Source organism: Sceloporus undulatus, chromosome 4, assembly GCF_019175285.1.
Source record: "Sceloporus undulatus isolate JIND9_A2432 ecotype Alabama chromosome 4, SceUnd_v1.1, whole genome shotgun sequence".
NCBI classification, from domain to species: domain Eukaryota; kingdom Metazoa; phylum Chordata; class Lepidosauria; order Squamata; family Phrynosomatidae; genus Sceloporus; species Sceloporus undulatus.
This window is the reverse complement of record NC_056525.1, coordinates 3,878,005-3,895,927: the sequence shown is the minus strand read 5'-3', so window position 1 is coordinate 3,895,927 and position 17,923 is coordinate 3,878,005. Positions and strand designations below refer to the sequence as shown.

The following is a 17,923-nucleotide window of genomic DNA, read 5'->3' as shown; positions in this document are numbered from 1 at the left end:
TGGGAGCCTCTTGGGTTTTTTTTTTAAACCACCATGCTTCTAGTCTTTGAAAGAATAGGATTGCAAAGGATGTGGGCAATGCATGGGAAAGGTGGATATGGATAAGCTTTGGATCTGAGTTAGGTGGACTTTCATCATAGAGCAGGGATAGGAATTGTCAAATATTGGGTGGGATTGCAAATCCCATACTTGTCTATGGCTGTTGGGAGTTGTAGTCCAGCAGCAACTGGAGAGTCACACACTTCTCACCTGTACCATGGGAGAAGCTGCACAGATGAGTCCCATTTGAGAGAGAAGTACGGTATTAAACAAAGAAACAAAGAAACGATTTGAAATACAGGAGCTGGTGTTTTCAGTGTTAAGAGCTGGTGTAGGACAGTGGACCAGGTCTGTGCTAGCAGACTTGAAATTGCTACTCTGTGCAGAAGCTCAATGGATGATCTTTGGCCAGCTACTCTCCCTTGAACTTACCTCCTTTGCCAACTTACTCTGAAGGTGTGTTTGTGTGTGTGTGTGTGTGTGTGTTTATGTATTTGCTTCAACTCACCTGCCAACTTATGGTGACCCCATTAGTTTCATAGTGTTTTCTTAGGCAAGGAATACTCAGAGGTGTGTTTGCCAGTTCCTTCATTTGAAATATAACCCACAGCACCTGGTATTCCATCCAAGTACTAACCATGGCTGATACCACTTAGAATCCAAGATCAGGTTGGGATCTGGTGCCTTTAGGCTCCTCTGAGTCCCTTGTGTCTATGTGTATGTGCCTTCAAGTTGCATGTTGGCTTATGCCAGCCCATGAATTTCATAGGGCTTTCTTAGGCAAAGAATACTCAGAGGTGGTTTTGCCAATTTCTTCCTCTGAAATAGAGCTTTCCAGCATCTGGTATTTGTTGGTGGTCTCCCATCCATATCTTAACCAGGGCTTCCAAAATCAGGCAGGATCTGGTGCCTTTAGGGTAGTTGGGCTGTACTGAAGGTGAAGGAGGCTAACCCTGTATAAGCAGCCATGAATTCCTTGGAAAACAGGCTGCAGACAAAAAGACAGTTAATGCCAAAATACATGATCAAATCAGGCAGCGGATTTACTTTTTTCTTTCTTGGCACAGTTTAACGTGGAATGGGAGGAAAACAAGAGATCTGTCAAAGATTCTGCATGATTGAGAAATCTAAAAAAAACAAGCTAGAAGAGGAAAGAAAATGGAGTGGAAATATGAGATTCTGGGAAGAGGAGAATGACAGATCAAGCTCAGGAAAACAAAGTGAAGGATTTTTATTGGAGCTTGGGAAAGTTACCCTTTTGGCACTGCAACTCCCAGAATCCCTTGGCCCGTGGCTATGGGGATTCTAGGAACTGTAATACAAAATGTAACTTTCCCAACGCTCTGTTTTTAGGCTGACGTAGTGATGATGTAGGCAGCCCTGGACTCATGCAACCCCCTTCTCTGTGTCCAGCGTGGAAGGTGGGGAGCTCTTTGAGAGGATCATTGATGAGGATTACCCTCTGACCGAGGTGGACTGCATGGTCTTCGTGCGGCAGATCTGTGACGGCATCCTCTTCATGCACCAGATGAGGGTGCTACACCTGGACCTCAAGGTATGGTGCCACCTTGCCTCATGGAGGGCCAACTGCTGGGCAGAAGCCAAGAGCTGCAAGCTAATGAACGTGGGGTAACACAAGTTGTTGTTGTTGTGTGCCATCAAGTCATTTACAACTTATGGCAATCCTAAGGCAAACTTATTACTGGGATTTTTTTGGCAAGTTACTTCAGAGGCGGTTTGCTATTGCCATCCTTTAACCTGAGAGAGTGTGATTTGCCCAAAGTCACCCAGTATATTTACATGGCTGAGTGGCAATTCGAACCCTGGTCTCCAGAGTCATGGTACAATGCTCAAACCACTACATGACTCTGTCTCATAGGCAACACAAGAAGAGGGACAAAGCAGTGGAATAATAACTTGGGGCTCAATGCTAAGAGATCACTAGCAATGTAACTACACTTGTCCATATTCGCTAGGGTTAGGGGCACAAGACCCCTATGAATATGGAAAAACCACAAATAACAACACTATGTTTTTACCTGAGAGGACACCTCTCTAGGAATCTCTAGGTCCTCCAAGACAACTCTGTGGTCAACGTCCAACAGACACTGACCATAGAACTGTGCTGGAGGAGCTACAAATGTCTAGTAGATTATTCTCTCTAGGAATCTCTAGGTCTTTCAGTACAACTTTTAATTAAAGTTGACCATAGAGTTGCACTGGAGGACCTAGATATTCCTAGAGATAACATATTAATCAAATCTGTGAATAATCAAATCTGCAAATATCAAAGCCACAGATATGGAGAGACGAATGTATACTATACAGTTATAGCAATTTGATAAATCTCTTTAGCTGTCATGGCTCCCTCCCATGGCATCCTAATCTATATAGTTTTGGGATGCGCTGATAGCCCAACCAGAAAAAAGTTTAGCATCATTTTGGAAGAAGTGCTCCCCTCACATGGTGAAAAATGTCTGTCTATTATAGCAAATGATTTAATTCACTATCTATCTAGCATTTAAGATGCTTTGTCTTATAACTGGTCACCCAAGCTCTAATATGGACTCAATTTGCAAGTCCAATTGTTGTAACATCTGACTTAACCCGACTGTGAGAATGAAAATGTGTTCAGTGCAGGAAGACTTTTGTTGTTGTTGTGTGCATACAACAACAACAACAACAACAAGAAGTTTAATTAATAGTAGAGACCTGTGCTTCCCATGTTTAGCCTAGACTTTTAGTTTAAACTTTACAGGAGCTGTCCAAGGTACTGTGCCTGTTTTGGGGATAGAGTTCAGTGCCTTGGAGAGTTCCTTTAATCCCAGGTGTGGATCTGTCTAGTTATGGTATGGAAGCCATCTGATACAGAAGCCATCACAACCAGATGGGTTTGTCCATGATACATCCTTAAAAGTCCTGGCCCAATTCAAATTACTAGCGTCTGACTAGCTCATCTAGGCCAAAATATCCTAGTAGGAGGATAGAAAGGAATCCCTTCCTCCTGCTTCCACCCTCTCAGCCTCTCTCTGGGGAACCAGCAGCCCTCTCCTACTTTCCTGGTGCTCCTTTTCAGACTCTTCCCAAAGCACTAACCCACTTTCTCTCCCCTGCAGCCAGAGAATATTCTGTGTGTAAGTGCCACAGGCCATATGGTAAAGATCATCGATTTCGGACTTGCCCGAAGGTACGTCTTGAAGGTGACCAGACGCCACCACCCTTCTTTCCTTCTTCTGTCAGGGATGCTTTGATTGAGAGTTCCTGCATGGCAGGGGTTTGGACTGGATGGGCCTTGGGGTCTCTTCCAACTCTATGAGTCTATGATTCTGCCTGCCTTCTTTCTCTTCTTCAAGGCTTTCTTGGCTTTGTCCCAAGGAAAGGGAAGGTAAGATAAAGTTCTTCCCAAAGGAAGTGCCAGCCTGATTCATGTGGCAATGTCTTTCCCCCAGATTCTGATGCCTGGAGTCTTTGCCTTCTTTCCCTCCAGAAAAGCCTTGAGTCCTGCTTCTGGGGAAAAGGGAGGGATAAAAATAAAGGGGATGTATATATGCATGTGTGAAGGTGCATTCATGCACCAGTGGTGACAAGGTAGACACCAGCTCCTCTTCCTCTGCCCAGGTACAACCCCAGAGAGAAGCTGAAGGTCAACTTTGGCACCCCAGAATTCCTGTCACCCGAGGTGGTCAGCTATGAGCAAGTCTCCTACACCACCGACATGTGGAGCATGGGAGTGATTACCTACATGCTGTGAGTGAGAACTTGTGGGGAAATGCCTGTGGGGCATTAGAAGCAAAAGAAACGAGGCACATACAATGGAGTCGACAGAAGAAACAAGAGGCAGGTGTCAAGATGCTCCAAAGATGGTTATTTATTGGTAGACATGGGCTTTTTTGCCAATGAACAGCCATCCTTGGAGCATCCTGAGCTGTGCCTCCTGTTTCTTTTGTGCATTGAGCACCCATGCCTCTTGTCTTGCAGGGTATGGGGGCAGAGAGGCTTAATGTCAGACAGAAGGGGTGCTCTTTTGCACCCAAAGCTTGGAAAAGTGGTTGGAACAACAGCCCCCAGAATCCTCCAGTCAACACAGGAATCCTGGGAGTTGGAGTCCAATGAAAACGAACTTCCACAAGCTCAGTCAGCACCTCCTAGTTTACAATTAACTTCAGACAGCTGAAGTACGATATTGTGTTTGCCCCTAAAATGAGGATGGGAGATTTTTGGCCTACCAGAAGTTCTCCGGCTACAACTACCATTATGCCTCAACATTGTCCAAGTTGCCTAGGACCTGATGAGAACTGGAGCGTAGCCAGACTCACTTCAGTCCAAGAGGTTCCCTCCTTTCCCCCTAATTCACCCAATTTTCCAACTTTAGAAGGCTTTATTTACAGTATTTTTTATTTTTATTTATTTCATTTATATACCGCCATTCCTACGATCATGGCGGTGTACAACAATTACATAATACAAAAGTACCCAAACAAACCTCCATATTATTACAAAAAATACAATTCAAAAATCCAACATACAGTCAAATAACACAATAAAAGCAACTTAGAATATCATAATACAGTGCCCAAAATCAGTCTCCCCGAACAGTATGCAAACTTTAAAGATATCCGTGGTGGATTAGTCCTTCCTTGGCGCTTTGGTGGTTGCGACTTCATGGACGTAAGCAGTGTATCTCTGAATAATACCACCCTTCAAATATTGGGTGGAATTGCAAACCCCATGCTTCTCTGTGGCTGCTGGGAGTTGTAGTCCAGCAGTATCTGGAGGGCCACACGCTTCCCACCTGTACCATAGGAGAAGCTGCACAGATGAGTCCCATTCAAGAGAGAAGTGTGGTATTAAAGACAAATGATTGGAACACACACCAAGGAAAATCCCAACACTTTAGTACTAAGAAGCATCTGGCCAACATTTTTCAACAGAGTTCCGAAACCAGAAGGCTCCTTACAGTAATCCTTGTCCTTGGTAGTCCTTGTCATTGGATCCTTTGTTCCAGAGCTTGGGAATGTTCCTTTTTTGGATGACTGCTTCCAGAATCTCCCCAGCCAGCATGCTGGGAGCTGTCATCTAAAAAAAGGAACTTTTCCATGCTCTCTCTCTCCTGTCCTTGGGAGAGCTCCAGTCGGCATTTGTGAAGCTTCAGCATGTGGAGTATCTGATCCTTCCCTGGGACCAGCAAGGCAAGGATCTTTCATGACCCTACATGGTCGCTTGGGTTTTTAGTGCAGCCAGACCTCTGGCCACAGAAAAACTCAATTTTGCCAAGGAAATAGAGCTGTGTCCCCAGAGGTTTGTTTTTGTTCCTAATGAGCTTTGATTCATGTTTTCCTCTTCGCCTCCCATCCATCAGGCTGAGTGGACTCTCTCCGTTCTTGGGAGACAACGATACGGAAACTCTCAACAACGTCCTGGCCGCCAACTGGTATTTCGATGAGGAAGCCTTTGAGGGCATCTCCGAGGAAGCAAAAGACTTTGTCTCCAACTTGATTATCAAGGACAAAAGGTCTGGGTCTATGGATGAGGAATTGAGAAACACAGACTCTGTAGGAAGTGGGGTCACCCAGAGAAAAAAGGGGGCACACACATCTCTCTCTCTCTCTCTCTCTCTCTCTCTCTCTCTCTGTGTGTGTGTGTGTGCACCTTTGTGCAGGAGACATTCAAGGACAGAAAAGTGTCCCATCTTTTGTCTGCTGTGAGTGACTGGCAGGCATTCATGCATGCTCCAAGGATTCATGCCTCCTGGATTCACTGGCATTGCCTGCCCTAGTCTTGGACCTTCCTCATACACAGCAGTTGAGAAACTTCTGTGGAATAATTTGGCATATAAATTAGAATATTCACATTGCAAAATAATTTTTAAAAAAGTGGCCAGAGTTTGTAAAGAGAAATTAAGTCAAGCTAAAGCTTGTAAGAGAGGTTAAAAACAGTGGAATAGCCAATCTTAGAAGATGGTGGACTTTCCATATATTGCACATTCATCTCATGGACCTCTTTCCCTATTTGGTCTGCTATCATTTGAACAAATCTTTTTTAAAAATTCCAATTATATAAAGGTTTCAGACATTTCTAGTCCCCTACGTCAAAGAATTTCATTTTCATCATTTCAGTTAGCTGTGGTTAAACTGCCATATTAATTTCCTTAAGCCGTCTCAAATATATATGAATCAGTTGCTGGAAGCAATCTGATTTCATGTAAACTGCAATTATTCAATGGGACTACGCTGAATAGAATGAGCAATATATGATTTAGGTCAACAATGGAAACCTTGAGGCCCTGCAGATATTGTTTGAGTAAGCCATGCTGATTTACCGTATATACTTGACTATAAGTTGACTTCATGTATAAGTTGAGGGCATGTTTTGGGGCCAAAATTATGGATTTTGCTATGACCCATGGATAAGTCGAGGGTAAAATTTAGGGGCATATATCAAAGGATCTAAAGCAGTGGTTTTCAACTTTTGGGACTCCAGACGTTTTGGACTTCAATTCCCAGATGCCCCAGTCAATATGCTCATTGTTCAGGAATTCTGGGAGTTGAAGTCTCAAAAATCTAGAGGACCAAAGGTTGAGAACCAGTGATCTAAAGGATGAAAAGCAAAGTAAAACAATGTCAAAGAACTTATAAAATCCCAGCAGACATAGCTCTTTGTGCTTACTCTTAAGACTGGATGGATGAGAGAGTAGAGGGGGCCAGTGCTTCCCATATTATACTTTTGCTTTTCACCAGGGGATGGTTCCTTCTTTTAAATAAGAGTTAAGATACAGAACTTACTTTGACCCATGGATAAGTCAAGTCAGATTTTTTGGGTCAATTTTTTGACCTACCTTTCTAGACTTATACATGAGTATATACAGTAGGCCAACATATATAAAAAAATAAGATTAATGTGGATTCAACTAACTGCCTGTAGTATTTAAATGCCTTCCTGCAAGATATTAAAATGGGAGATGCTCTATTGCCTGTGGAGGGAAAAAAGAATTTTCACATTGATGTCTTCAGTTTAATGCAGGGTTTTGCTTGCTGAGAGACTCTACTCAGGGGCTTCAGGGGAAAGTACCTGCAGCGCAAGCAAGCAACTCCCCATAACTCCTCTCTCCCTTCTCGCCAACCCCACAGCGGACGTATGAACGCAGCGCAGTGCCTCCAGCACCCTTGGCTGAACAACTTGGCAGAAAAGGCTGGGCGGGTCAACCGGCGCCTCAAATCCCAGGTCCTGCTTCGGAAATATGTGATGCGGAGGCGCTGGAAGGTAAGAGAATGGAAGAGGCAGTTGGGGAACTGGAGAGAAGGAAAGCGGTCATATCTGGAAGATGTTACCTTCTCTGTGGCTTGGCTCACTCACTTGTGTGAGTCATTGCACTGGCTCATAGAGAACTTCCTTAGGAGTTTATCACACTGGGGCTAATTTTGGCAATAAAGAGAGATTAAAGCGCATTTAAAGCATCCCACAAATAAAGCAAGAATGGCAAGTAATTGTGCAAATCATTATCACATGCAATTACACAAATAAAGTGGTATCGGAAATGCATTTATACTGAAATCCTGAAAGTAAAAAGATGTGTGTTAATGCTTTTTTTGTGACCACTTTAATGGCAGGTTTTGTGCGACATCGTGTGAAATTGTTTTGTGTAATTACGCGATTTTTCCAGGATATTTACTGGATGAACTTCTGATCTCCTTCATGTGATAAACTCCTTAGTCCTTAGTAGAACAGGGTTTTCTCTACTTTTGGGAAGAAGGGGCTGGACAGATTAATGGGTTATTATTTTCTTTTATTTATATGATTCTGTGGGCTACTGGACAGCTATGCAAAGCTATGCTTCCCTTTGGACATCATCTTAAGCATGCAGAAAAAAGTTACGTTTTTAGATTACAGCTGCTAGAACCCCCCACTCAGCATGGGCAGCATTGCCAAGCTTGGAATCACTAGCAGCTGGAGATACAGATTCACCCTTGGGATCAAGGCAAACTTACAGTAATGACAGAATTAGTCGCAGATCTCGTAGTTGCGTGTGCATCCCATTTCCTCCTGATTTTGTGACCGAAATGATTGGCATGCATGTCTGCAAATTATGTTCAAACATCAGTCTTGCCCCTTTTACTATACTTGAAGGAGTGTGACTCTCTTGGGGGGGGGGGAGAAATTGAAGCTCCATATCTACATTTCCCCACTCATCAATTGATCTGTAACAAGGTGAGGTGTCTTGGAACTGCTTGACTCCTCTTGGGATGACTCCAATGTTGCTCTCCCACACTTCTTTGAAGTTAACTAAATTCTTCAAAAGAAGTTCAGAATGCAAATACGTTTCACTTGCAGAACATGCGTTGCAGCATGCCTATTTTCCTCAGTGCATAATCTTGATATTTTATTTAAAAGCAAAACATCTGTGCTGTGTTTTATAGCATGAAACTTTAAGCCTTGCTATTCTCTTTTTATTCCCTGTTTCTCCCCAACACACGCCGGAACAGAAAAACTTCATTGGCGTCTGTGCTGCTAACAGGTTCAAGAAGATCACCAGCTCAGGGTCCCTGACGGCACTTGGGGTCTGAGTGTGAATTGCGTCCACGCATGCGTGCTGCAGGGGGCCTGGAAGGTCAGAGTGGAATTGAAAGCAACCTGTGAACCACAAGGAAAACATCTCCAGTGGGAATCGTGGACTGTGATTGTCTGTAATGCCTCTTGCCTGGGCATTGCTCAGCCAAGAAAAACAGGACCCGCTCTGGATGAGAGGATGGTCGCTGCTGATTCCCAGGTTGCTGACGGGAGCTGGCTTCAAACTTTGGAGGGATGTCACAGTTGCCCCACTGGTCATCTAGCAGACCCCATGTCCCTCCGCAGCTCCCAATAGGAAACAGCTTCCTCCTTATCTGCTGACTTGAGCCTCGCTCTGCTCTTTGGATATTCCGCTGCTGTGCACCTCCCTCATTGAGACCTAGTGCTCTCTCAGAGCCTGCTTTTGTGGACGCTCCTACACTGCCGTCACTTACCTCACTGAGCACAGGTCGGAAAGTTTGCTGCTTCAGAAACCACTGGAGATGCCTGAATCCCCTCTCCCTATGCCTTGATTTTTTTCACCAGTATAAAATGAACTGGTTTGTAACACTTCCCTAGGCCTTGGCTGCCCATGATCATAGGTGGTGCTGTTATCTGGGAAAACAGAGGAGCATCCACCTTACCCCTGACACACCAATCCATCAGCAGGTTGTTACACGGTATGTTTAAACCAAGGAAGATGCTAGGTAGCAAAGGATATGTAGTTGTCTCCCTCCTTGGTAATCCCTTGGATTCTCCCTGGTCACCCCTCTTCTGTTCCACTAGCCCCATGGGGCCACCGTGTGTTATGATGTCCCCATTATGACCATGTTGTCCTTTCAAAGGGGCTTCTGCTGAGTGTTGTTCTGTAACCCCACTATGGCCACACTAGGATTTTCATCCAGCGAGATGACATCCCAACCCCACAATGCTACAGGGAGCCCTAGCCTAGCCCCCCAATTTTGCACATAGGTTACTTGTGTCACCTTCCCTAACTCATAGGATGTCTGCCCAGACTTTGCTGTCGGTGTTTTTATCTTGAGAATGCCCGAGAATCACTTTTCTTCTGTGAAACGGCTCTCTCTGCTTAAAAGTTCTAGTTTTTGAAACAAGGTCATCCCCAGGACCTTTTTGTTCTGCGCTTTCCACAGAAGTAGGAAGTGTACCACGAGGCCCCACTGATAAGATCGCATATCCTGCTCACCACCAGCGCCACCACCTTGCCTGGGGAGTGACGCACACCAAGCCATGGCTACTGGGACGCTGGGCATAGTCTTAGAATTAGGTCACACCACTATCTAGCATACAAGGTCCCAGGTCCAGCCCTGCTCCCTGAAACCAAAGATATGGAGCAGTGTGTGGGTTCCAGAAGTGGAGTGGGCTGGAGAGTTGATCTTTTTGCAGGAAACGGCTCCTTCCTGCTTGAGCAAAGCTCCCTGTCGGAGTGCCTCCATGCTCTGGGTGGGCAGGAAGCAAACTCCTAGCCTTCCTGGAGCATCCCCCAGATGAGCCACAAGAAGACTGCCTTGTGCGAACCTCTTTGTGCTAACCTCATTGCCCTTCTGAGCTGCCAGAGCGAAGACCCAGAAAGGGAAAGGGAGAGGCCGGGTGTGTGGTGCGCCTGTGTGTGTGGCAACAACACTCTCACACAGCCCTCCCAAAGGATACAGCAAGTGAGTGAGCTGGCCTAATGCAGACCATCTGTGCTGGCTTTTCCTCTTCATCCTCCTCACCCGTTTCAGTGAAAGGGATGCTTCAGAGCCTGCCACCAACAGACAGGAACTGCCTTGTGTGTGGAGTTGCACAGCGGTTCTTCTCCACTAGCCCTGGGGTCAGCTCCCTGTTGGGAAGAAAGCTCGAGAAACTGGCCTTGCTACAGAGAATCGCTTGTGTTTAACCCAGTGCTTCCCAAACTTTGGCCCTCCAAGTGTTTTGTGCTTGGCTTCCCAGAACTCCTGAGTGTTGGCTAAGCTGGTTGGGGCTTCTGGGAGTCCAAAAGCCTCTGGAGGACCAAAGTTTGCAAACCACTGGTTTAACCCTTCCCCTAGCCCAGTGGTTCTCAACCTTCCTAATGCCACAACATTTTAATACAGTTCCTCATGTTGTGGTGACCCCCAACCATAAGATTATTCCTAAAACCATCGGAATGTGTTTTCCAATGGTCTTAGGCGACCCCTGTGAAAGGGTCGTTGGACCTCAAAGGGGTCGCCACCCACAAGTTGAGAACCACTGCCCTAACCTTATAAGTTAACAATCCAGAGAAACCCAGTGCAATGGGCCCTTAGTATCCGCTGGGGTTTGGTTCCAGGACCCTCCATGGATACTAAAATCCATGGATGCTCAAGTCCCATTAAATACAGTAGTATAGTAAAATGGTGTCCATTATATAAAACGGGAAAAGTAAGGCTTGCTTCTTGGAATTTATACTGTATATGTTTTGAATATTTCCAAGCCATGGATGCTTGAATCCATGGATAAAAAAATTCATGGAGGCAGAGGACCGACTGTATAGTAGATGAGAAGAACATGGAGTTTGGGGGATATGATTGGTTTTATTTTTAAATGACTTATAATTCCTGAAGCATGTAGTGTGTAAGGTTTTGGAAGTCCTTATTATCACAGACTTTCTTTTGCACAACAAGTGAGGTTTTAGGCCTCCTTGTGACCATTTCTGAGATAAGCAATTGAGTCCAAGGGAAAGAGAGGTGCATCAGCTCCTCCTCCAGACAGTAAAATAAGCACTGCTACATCACAGCTACTCCAGGACATAAGTGCACATGTTGCCTCTTGTTTGTGCTTCCCAGTGTTCAGCCTCCAGTGAGAGATATAGTATATCACCATCCTTGCCAGTAGCTATTAGTGACAGATAGAGCCATCCTCCAGGAATTTATCTATTCTGCCTTGAAAGCCATTGAAACTAGGGGCCACCAACACTGTGTCTCTTCCCCTTTGGTCTCCCAGTAACATGTCAAGAGGCAGCGTGTCATAGTGGTTTGAGTGTTGGACTCAAGGAATCTAGGAGACCAGGGTTCAAATCCTGGCTCAGTCATGGAAACCCACTGGATGACCTTGGGCAAGTCACATTCTCTCAGCCTCTGAATTAATCTCTAAGAGTTATCATGGTGTAGCAGTTTGAGGATTATTTTAAAATACAATTGTGAGAGCTAATGGGGTGCCATGGTTTGACGGTTGGACAAAGAATCTGAGAGACTAAGGTTTGAATTCCCACTCAGCCATGGAAACCCATTGATAAAGGCAAACCCCCTCTGAACAAATCTTGCCAACAGAACCACATGATAGGTAACCTTCAAGATTGGCAATACATCTTTTAAAGACATGTGTGTGTCCCTTCAAGTCACCTGTCGACTTATGGCAACCCCATGAATTTCACGGAGTTTTCTTAGGCAGGGAATATGTAAGGAGTTTATCACACTGGGGCTAATTTCAGCATTAAAGAGAAATTAAAGCACATTTAAAGCATCCCGCAAATAAAGCGAAAATGGTGAATAATTGCTCGAATGATTATCACACACAATTGCACAAATAAAATGATATCCGAAATGCATTGTCGCTGAAATATCAAAGGTAAAAAGATGCACATTAATGCTTCTTTTTGACCACTTTAATTGCGGGTTTTGTGTGACGTTGTGTGAAACCGTTTTGTGTAATTACGTGATTTCCCCCGGATATTCACAGGACAAACTCCTGATCCCCTTCGTGTGATAAACTCCTTAGAGATGGTTTTGCTACTTCCTTCTTTTGAAACATTGCCTACAGCACCTGATACTCATTCATGCTCTCCCATCCAAGTACTAAATTGACCCTGCTTAGATTAGAAGATCAGATGGGATCTTGTAGCTTTAGGTATTTAGGCCTATTTATCAATTAATATTAACACTTCTGGGTATCATTCACTTCCTTGGTGGGCATTTTTGATAATCTTTGTAGCTCCTGAAGTATTCTGTCCCAGGGCAGAATATGGGACCCGCAGATGCACTGTATGTGCCCACCCTGATGCCAAGGAAACAAAGCACATCCTATGGCCAGCTTCCCTGTCCATCGTCCACCTCTGTAAGGCATCCGCCAGCGCCATGGTGGAGCAGGGCCGAGGATATGCAGAGCATGAAGTCAGCACACATTGCATTCCCTCTGAATTTTGGAGCAGCAGAGAGGAAAGGGAGAGGTGGGTCTGCCCCAGATCCCTCGCTGGGCCTTCTTTTTGGTCTTCATGTGGGAGGTGTGCCAGAGGCCACCCACAAAGAGCATATATGGCCAATTGGGGAGTTAAAAGATGGCTCTCCTGGGATCAGGCCCAGCACTCTCGCTGCTGGAAAACAAGGGATGATGCAATTTCTGACCCTGGTCATTGAGCAGAAAGTACATTTCTTACTAGGAAAGGATGATCAAACGTGGTTTTGTTAAAAGTTTTGTCTATTTCATCTCTGGTCTTGGGCTGGGAGGGTGTGTATGTGTGCGTAGAGTGAGACAGAGGAGGCTTTTTCTATAACGGAGGATCTGGGGATGCAACTTGTATGACTTTCCTTCCCCTTCCCAATGGTAAGCCCTTCTGCTTGGGTTTCTCACTGCTTGAACTCTTTCCCAATAAGAAGCCACACCAAGATCTGACCTCCATCTGCACTTCTGATGCCATATGGCTGAGCAATGGTGAATGTGCCCACGGAAGCCATGCCGGTCCTCTTGAAGAGCACAGCAATATTTCTACAATCCTAGCTGTAAATAAATGTACAGGTCTTGTGCCAGCCTTTTGTCTCCATGGCTTGTGTCATCTGTTGGATCTCTGTCTTTGCATTCATTGCCTTCACGGAGCACAGTTGGGTGCTAGGTGTGGTATGGATAACAATGTTCTTGTGCAGGGCGAGGCATGTCCAAGGGCTGTCACAGCAAACCTATTTTGTGCACCTCCTCAATGAAGTTTTATTTCAGTCCCCACCAAAAATTACTAGTAATGTAGAGAGCGAGACACTGGAAATTGAGCCAGTGTGGTGGTTTGAGCGTTGGACTAGGACTCTGGAAACCCAGGTCCAAAACCTACCTCGGTCATTGAAACCCACTGGATGACCTTGGACAAGTCACACTCTTTCAGCCTCAGAAGAGGGCAATGGCAAACCCCCTCTGAAGAAACTTGCCAAGAAAACCCCATGGTAGGTTCACCTTAGGGTCACAATAAGTTGGAAACAACTTGAAGGCACACAACACACACACACACACACACACACACAACTCTTATTTGCTGTGTTTGGTCACTTTGCCTGTTCCTTTTGTTTGGATGCTAAACTCTATTTCTAAACTCTAAACTCTTTTTCCAAAAGTTCAACCGAAGATTTAAGTCCTTCAGTGCTAGACGTTTGGGAAGTGAAGGATAATTTCACTTCAGGAGAGAGCAGAATTCAAAAAACCTGAATTCTGCTCTCTCGAAAAACCCACAAAAAACTATAGCAGAATTCTTATTGGGAGCCAAAGCCCCAATTCTCTCCTCCCCAAGCGGCAGGCCCAACAGGCCTAAAAGCCTGAAGAGCCAAGGCTACTAACTGGTCAAACTTTGAGAAATGTTCAAAATTTCCCACTGACCAGAGAGCTGACATTATTAACTGGCTAACAGTAGTGTCTTCTGCTTTACCCCCATAGCTCTCAGAAGAAAAGTTAATATTATTCCAGTTTTTGCAGAAATAGCAGCTAGCTAGCTAGCAAGTTAGCCATTAGATGCTTTGAAATTTACTGAACTTGTACACACTGTCTTGGAAATACTCCAGGGAAGTATATTCTGCCCACACCCACCATAACTCCCTTTATGTAAGAAAGGAAGAGAAAATGTTACCCAAACTGCAAGGTCCCGGGAGGGCACCCACAACCAGTATTTAATAAGGGGATTTTATTACAGCAGCCAAGAGGGCTTGGGCAACTCAGAGCTGGATCAAGACTGAATACACTGGTTTTGAAACACAGAACTCCCAAAAGTCCAAAATAGTTTTATTTCTACATTAAAAGGAATTGCCATTCACAAAGAGACACTGGCTCACACACACATCCAAGAACTAACAATGGAAAAGGTGGTAGCAGATAGTGACCAGATGGATTGCAGAGGGTGATAATGTACCGATTCCAGTGAGCTCCAGTGAGAGGACACTGTGGAGTGAAACGGCTCAGCAACGCAACCAGCCAGTGGATTGTGGCATGGCTAGAAATGCAGAGGAGTCAAGCAAGATACTGACAGAGAGTCTGACTGACCACATTGAATCATAGAGTTGGAAGAGAGCTTGAGGACCATCCAGGCCAAGCTCATTCACAATCAAAGAACCTCCGACAGATGGCCATCCAGCCTCTCTTTAAGAACCTCCAAAGAAGGAGACTCCGCCACTCCCCAAGAGAGCGCCTTCTACTGTCAAACAGCTCTTACTGTCAGGATATTCTTCCTAATGTTGAGGTGGAATCTCTTTTCTTCTAGTTTGAATCCACTGCTTTGGGTCCTACTCTCTGGAGCAGCAGAAAACAAGCTTGCTCCATCCTCAGTGTGACAACCCTTCTATCATACAATAATAATAATAATAATAATAATAATAATAATAATAATAAATCTTCCAAAAGATCAAAGTGGTTTACACAGAATTAAAACCAGTTACAAACACATCATAAAAATAGATAAAACCAGTAACACAATATACACTATACAAATCTAAAACAGTCATTCAATAGGGTGAGGCAGAGAGTCGATGGGATCAAAATACACAACTACATTTTCCAGAGGGGAAGGCTTGACAGAAGAGGAAAGTTTTTAGCCTCTTTTTGAATGCTTCCAGGGGGGTGATCAGGCGGAGTTCCTTGGGAAGACTATTCCAGATTTTTGGGGCCGCTACTGAGAAGGCCCTCTGGGATGTGCAGTAGTAGCATATTTAGAGGATGGAATTTCTAGCTAGTTCTTCCCGGTTGTTCTGTGGGGCGGATTATATGGGGAAATGTGGTCCCTCAAGTAACTCGGGCCCAAGCCATGTAGGGCTTTATAGGTAATAACCAACATTTTGTATTGTGCCCGGAAGCGAATTGGCAGCCAGTGCAGAACTTTCAGAATAGGTGTTATATGGTCAAACCTGGAAACACCAGTGACCAATCTGGCTGCCATGTTTTGTACTAGCTGAAGCTTCTGGGCTTGGTACAAGGGTAGCCCCATGTAAAGCGTATTACAGAAATCTAAACGAGAGGTTACCAGAGCGTGTACCACAGTTTCAAGGTCCCTTTGGCCCAGGTAGGGTTGCAGTTGGCGTATCAACCGAAGTTGATAGCAAGCACTTCTGACCGTTGCATCTACTTGAGATGTCAATTGCAGAGATGAGTCCTAAACTGCAAAACTTCATCCTTCAGGGGAAGTGTGACCCCGTTCAGGACAGGTGGATAAACTTCCTTCTCTGGGCCTGGGGAACCTATCACCAGTACTTCCGTTTTCTCTGGATTCAAACTGAGTTTGTTTTCCCTCATCCAGCCCATTACTGACTCCAGGCAGGCGTTCAGAGGAGAGATGCCATCCTTAGTCACTGCATCAGTCGGGGGCACAGAGAAGCATATTTGGGTGTCATCGGCGTACTGATAACACCGCGCCCCGTGTCTCCAGATGATCTCTCCCAGCGGTTTCATGTAAATGTTAAACAAAGTGGGGGACAAAATATCACCTCTTAACCATCTCTTTTCCAGGCTGAACATACCCAGCTCCCAGGGACGTAGCCAGGATTTTGGGAAGGGGGGTCCAGACTAAGTGCCACCATTTTGAGAGACCAAGCGCCCCCCCCCCCCAGACACAGAAAGAGGGTCGTGCATTTACCTGAGGAAAGGGAAAGAGATGGGGAGGGGCTGCTCCATTCCAGCCCCATTGCCAACTGCCAAGGGCCCTCAGGTTCATTCAGGGGAAAGGAGAGGCAGGAGAGCTGTCTTTTGTGGGGAAGGGAAAGAAAGCAAGCCAGGGCTGCAGGGCAGTTTTTGAGTCAGTGAAGGGAAGGAGGAAGAGAGAAGAGAGGGCTTGCTCCCTGGCTTCCTCCTCTCAGGGGCTCCTGCTGCCCTCACTCCTTCCCCAATCTGGCTGAGTGTTGCCAGTTCCCCAGAATGTACATACAGGCACTTTATTCGTCTTATAAGGTTAAAACTCCTTCAATATTAACAGCGTATTCTTATAAATTAGGCCTAAAACTTGACAAAATAATAACAATATGAAGGCACAGAACATGATAAATTGAAAGCAATATGAAAAATTATTTAAATATTAGTCATATTCACAAGGAAGAGACCTAAAAATAGGTATCTTTACAAACTTGTCTCAGTGCCTCAATGGTTTGTTGTGGTTTATACTGATTTGAGGTGTATAAGTCTAAACACACACACAACTAGGTCAAAAAAGTCTTAGGGCTTACAAAATAACAGCAAGTCCTATGCTCTCAGCCTCTGAGGATGGCAATGGCAAAACCCCATTTGTTTTACAAAAATGTCATTACATGGCAGGTTCAGGCTGGATTAGATGACCTTCGAGGGTCCCTTCCAGCTCTAAATGAATGGAGGCAGATTAGATTTAACCTCCTCCGTAGCCATGGAATCCCTTGGGCAAGAAGTCACACTCTCTCAGCCTCCTCAGGGGAAGGCAGTGGCAAACCTCCCTCTGAAGAAGTCTTGCCAAGAAAACCCCATGATAGGGTCGTCATAATTTTAAAAATGACTTGAAGGCACAGAACACACACACACAGCAGCAGCAGCAACAATAATAACCACACAGTTAACATGACTGATAGGATCAAGAGCCATAATAATAATAATAACAATAAAAAATAACCCAAAGCTGCATTGGGTCCCAATCTGAGGAGAAAGGTGGGATACAAAACTCACCACCACCAATTATTGTTGTTGTTGTATTTCTGCCTGGGTTGGAGCCCTCTGACTAGGAAAACCTGCCCCCTTCCAGCCTTCAAGTGGCCCTCTTTCCCCCAGTCCTGCCTTGCAAAAGGGGTCTGTGTGCTCTTTTCCCACCCACCCCCCAAAACCCTGCAAAATGTTGGCAACCTGTTTGGTCTTCTCTGGGCCTTCGCCCTGCAGCCCTCCTTCCCCCAGGATCCCTGGCTTTGGAGGCACCAGGAACCAGAAAGACTCCCTCCTGACCCTCCTTCCCTCAAAAAAGGCACCAATTCTGGGGAGGGAGGGCCCCCTTTTATCTCCCCCAGAGGGAAGGAAAGTGTGGACTGCACAGGAAGGGTGGGTGGGTATGGGGTAGAAGGAAGGAGTTTCTTCCTTCCTTCCTTCCTTCCTTCCTTCCTTCCTTCCTTCTTGTCTATCGTTGTTCCATCCTTTTTTC

General features: G+C 45.2%; 1 protein-coding gene across 2 annotated transcripts in view; it reads left to right on the top strand.

The window, feature by feature from the left end:
• The window catches only part of MYLK2 (myosin light chain kinase 2), a 35,697-nt gene extending 26,540 nt beyond the window's left edge, over nt 1–9,157 (top strand). For both annotated transcript variants that reach the window (XM_042465153.1, XM_042465154.1), the window contains exons 7-12: nt 1,453–1,594; nt 3,156–3,226; nt 3,658–3,786; nt 5,399–5,551; nt 7,167–7,299; nt 8,520–9,157. In XM_042465153.1, coding sequence (XP_042321087.1) covers nt 1,453–1,594; nt 3,156–3,226; nt 3,658–3,786; nt 5,399–5,551; nt 7,167–7,299; nt 8,520–8,600 — 709 coding nt within the window. In that variant the 3' untranslated portion in view covers nt 8,601–9,157. The remainder of the gene's footprint in view (nt 1–1,452; nt 1,595–3,155; nt 3,227–3,657; nt 3,787–5,398; nt 5,552–7,166; nt 7,300–8,519) is intronic.
• Nucleotides 9,158–17,923: the final 8,766 nt, after the last annotated feature.